This window comes from Echinops telfairi, unplaced genomic scaffold (genome assembly GCF_000313985.2).
Source record: "Echinops telfairi isolate 266 unplaced genomic scaffold, ASM31398v2 ScPeMD7_7458;HRSCAF=8496, whole genome shotgun sequence".
In the NCBI taxonomy this organism is placed as follows: Eukaryota; Metazoa; Chordata; class Mammalia; order Afrosoricida; family Tenrecidae; genus Echinops; species Echinops telfairi.
The window spans coordinates 17,462,344-17,463,564 of NW_022111358.1; the positions used below are offsets into that span (position 1 = coordinate 17,462,344).

At 51.8% G+C, this 1,221-nt stretch overlaps 1 protein-coding gene across 1 annotated transcript in view; it reads left to right on the plus strand.

Moving 5' to 3' along the window:
• Nucleotides 1-1,221, plus strand: part of COIL (coilin) — a 13,350-nt gene that overhangs the window by 8,781 nt on the left and 3,348 nt on the right. Inside the window, 1 exon segment of the mRNA XM_045299300.1 lies at nt 378-500. Within this exon segment, the coding sequence (XP_045155235.1) occupies nt 378-500 (123 nt within the window).

Here is a 1,221-nt window from a genome sequence, read left to right on the forward strand (position 1 = left end):
AGCTCAGCCAGGACACCCGATGGGGGGTGCCTGGAGTGCCGTCTGCAGGGCCTTCTTGTTACATAGTGGGCACGCAGCATTTCTGAGGCCGAGCGCCATGTACGAAGGTTGCCGAGTACTCTGACCTGTCCTCGAGGAAACCTGGAAATGATGATTGGAGACTACAGTAGCTGAGACTCTGGTGCCACATCTTAAGAGGACTCGTCACAGCTCGGGGGGCAGTTCACCCGGGGCAACCAGCCAAGGAGCCCTGGTGTGGTTTGTAAGGGTCTCCTGAACGCTGGCGCTTGCGTGTGCGCACGCAGCCCTCACATCAAGTGCCTGTCCTCATGGCATAAGCTCTCTGTGGAGAGGGGTATTCTAGCTCTCAGAGAAAGGCCTTACTGTCTCCTCCTTCCTGTCTGCTTTCAGCTTTGAAAGAACCTGGAAAGTTTGATTTGGTTTATCACAACGAGAATGGAACTGAGGTGGTGGAGTATGCTGTGACGCAGGAGAAGAGGGTAGGCGACCTTCTCTTCTCAGGACTGCTCGGTCTCACCTGTGCTGCTACTCACCTGTGGTTCGGAAGGTGACGTGGCAACTTCCCGAACTGCCTGTGTTGACCCCATGAAGGGCTCGCTCTGCCTAGGAGCGGGCGAGCGACCCAGGGCTACACGCAGGCTCTGTCGCGGACCCTCCAGAGCCTCCGTGGCAAGATGCACCAATAGCAGACGCCTGTTTGAGAGTGTAAAGCTGCTTACATTCGACTTCCAGGAGGGTTTTTATAGACCTCCAGGAGAAAAGAGTCGTGTACTCCGAAAGCTTCTTGTTGAATTACACACTTAGGAAAGTGTACATATCATAAAAGTACAGCCTGAGCGATTTTCACAAATGAGTGTACCCACATATCTACCCAGATGGAGCGAGAGCCTTAACAGGCTCCCAGGAGCCCTTCACACCCTCTTCCTGTCACCACCACCTAGGCCTTGACTTACAAAAACATGATTTTGAAGAAAGACATAAAATAGCCATTCTGTCCTTGATCCTGGAGCCCTGGTGGCATAGTGGTTATGCAGTAGGCTGCTCACCGTGAGGTTAGCAGTTCGAAACCACTAGCCATCGCATGGGAGAAAGATGGGGTGTTCTACTCCCGTAAAGAGACTGGAAAACACAAGCTTTTCTTTCTTGGTATATTTTAATTTGTTCTTCGTCAGTGGATTGATGTTGCTGTTTTGTTGTACA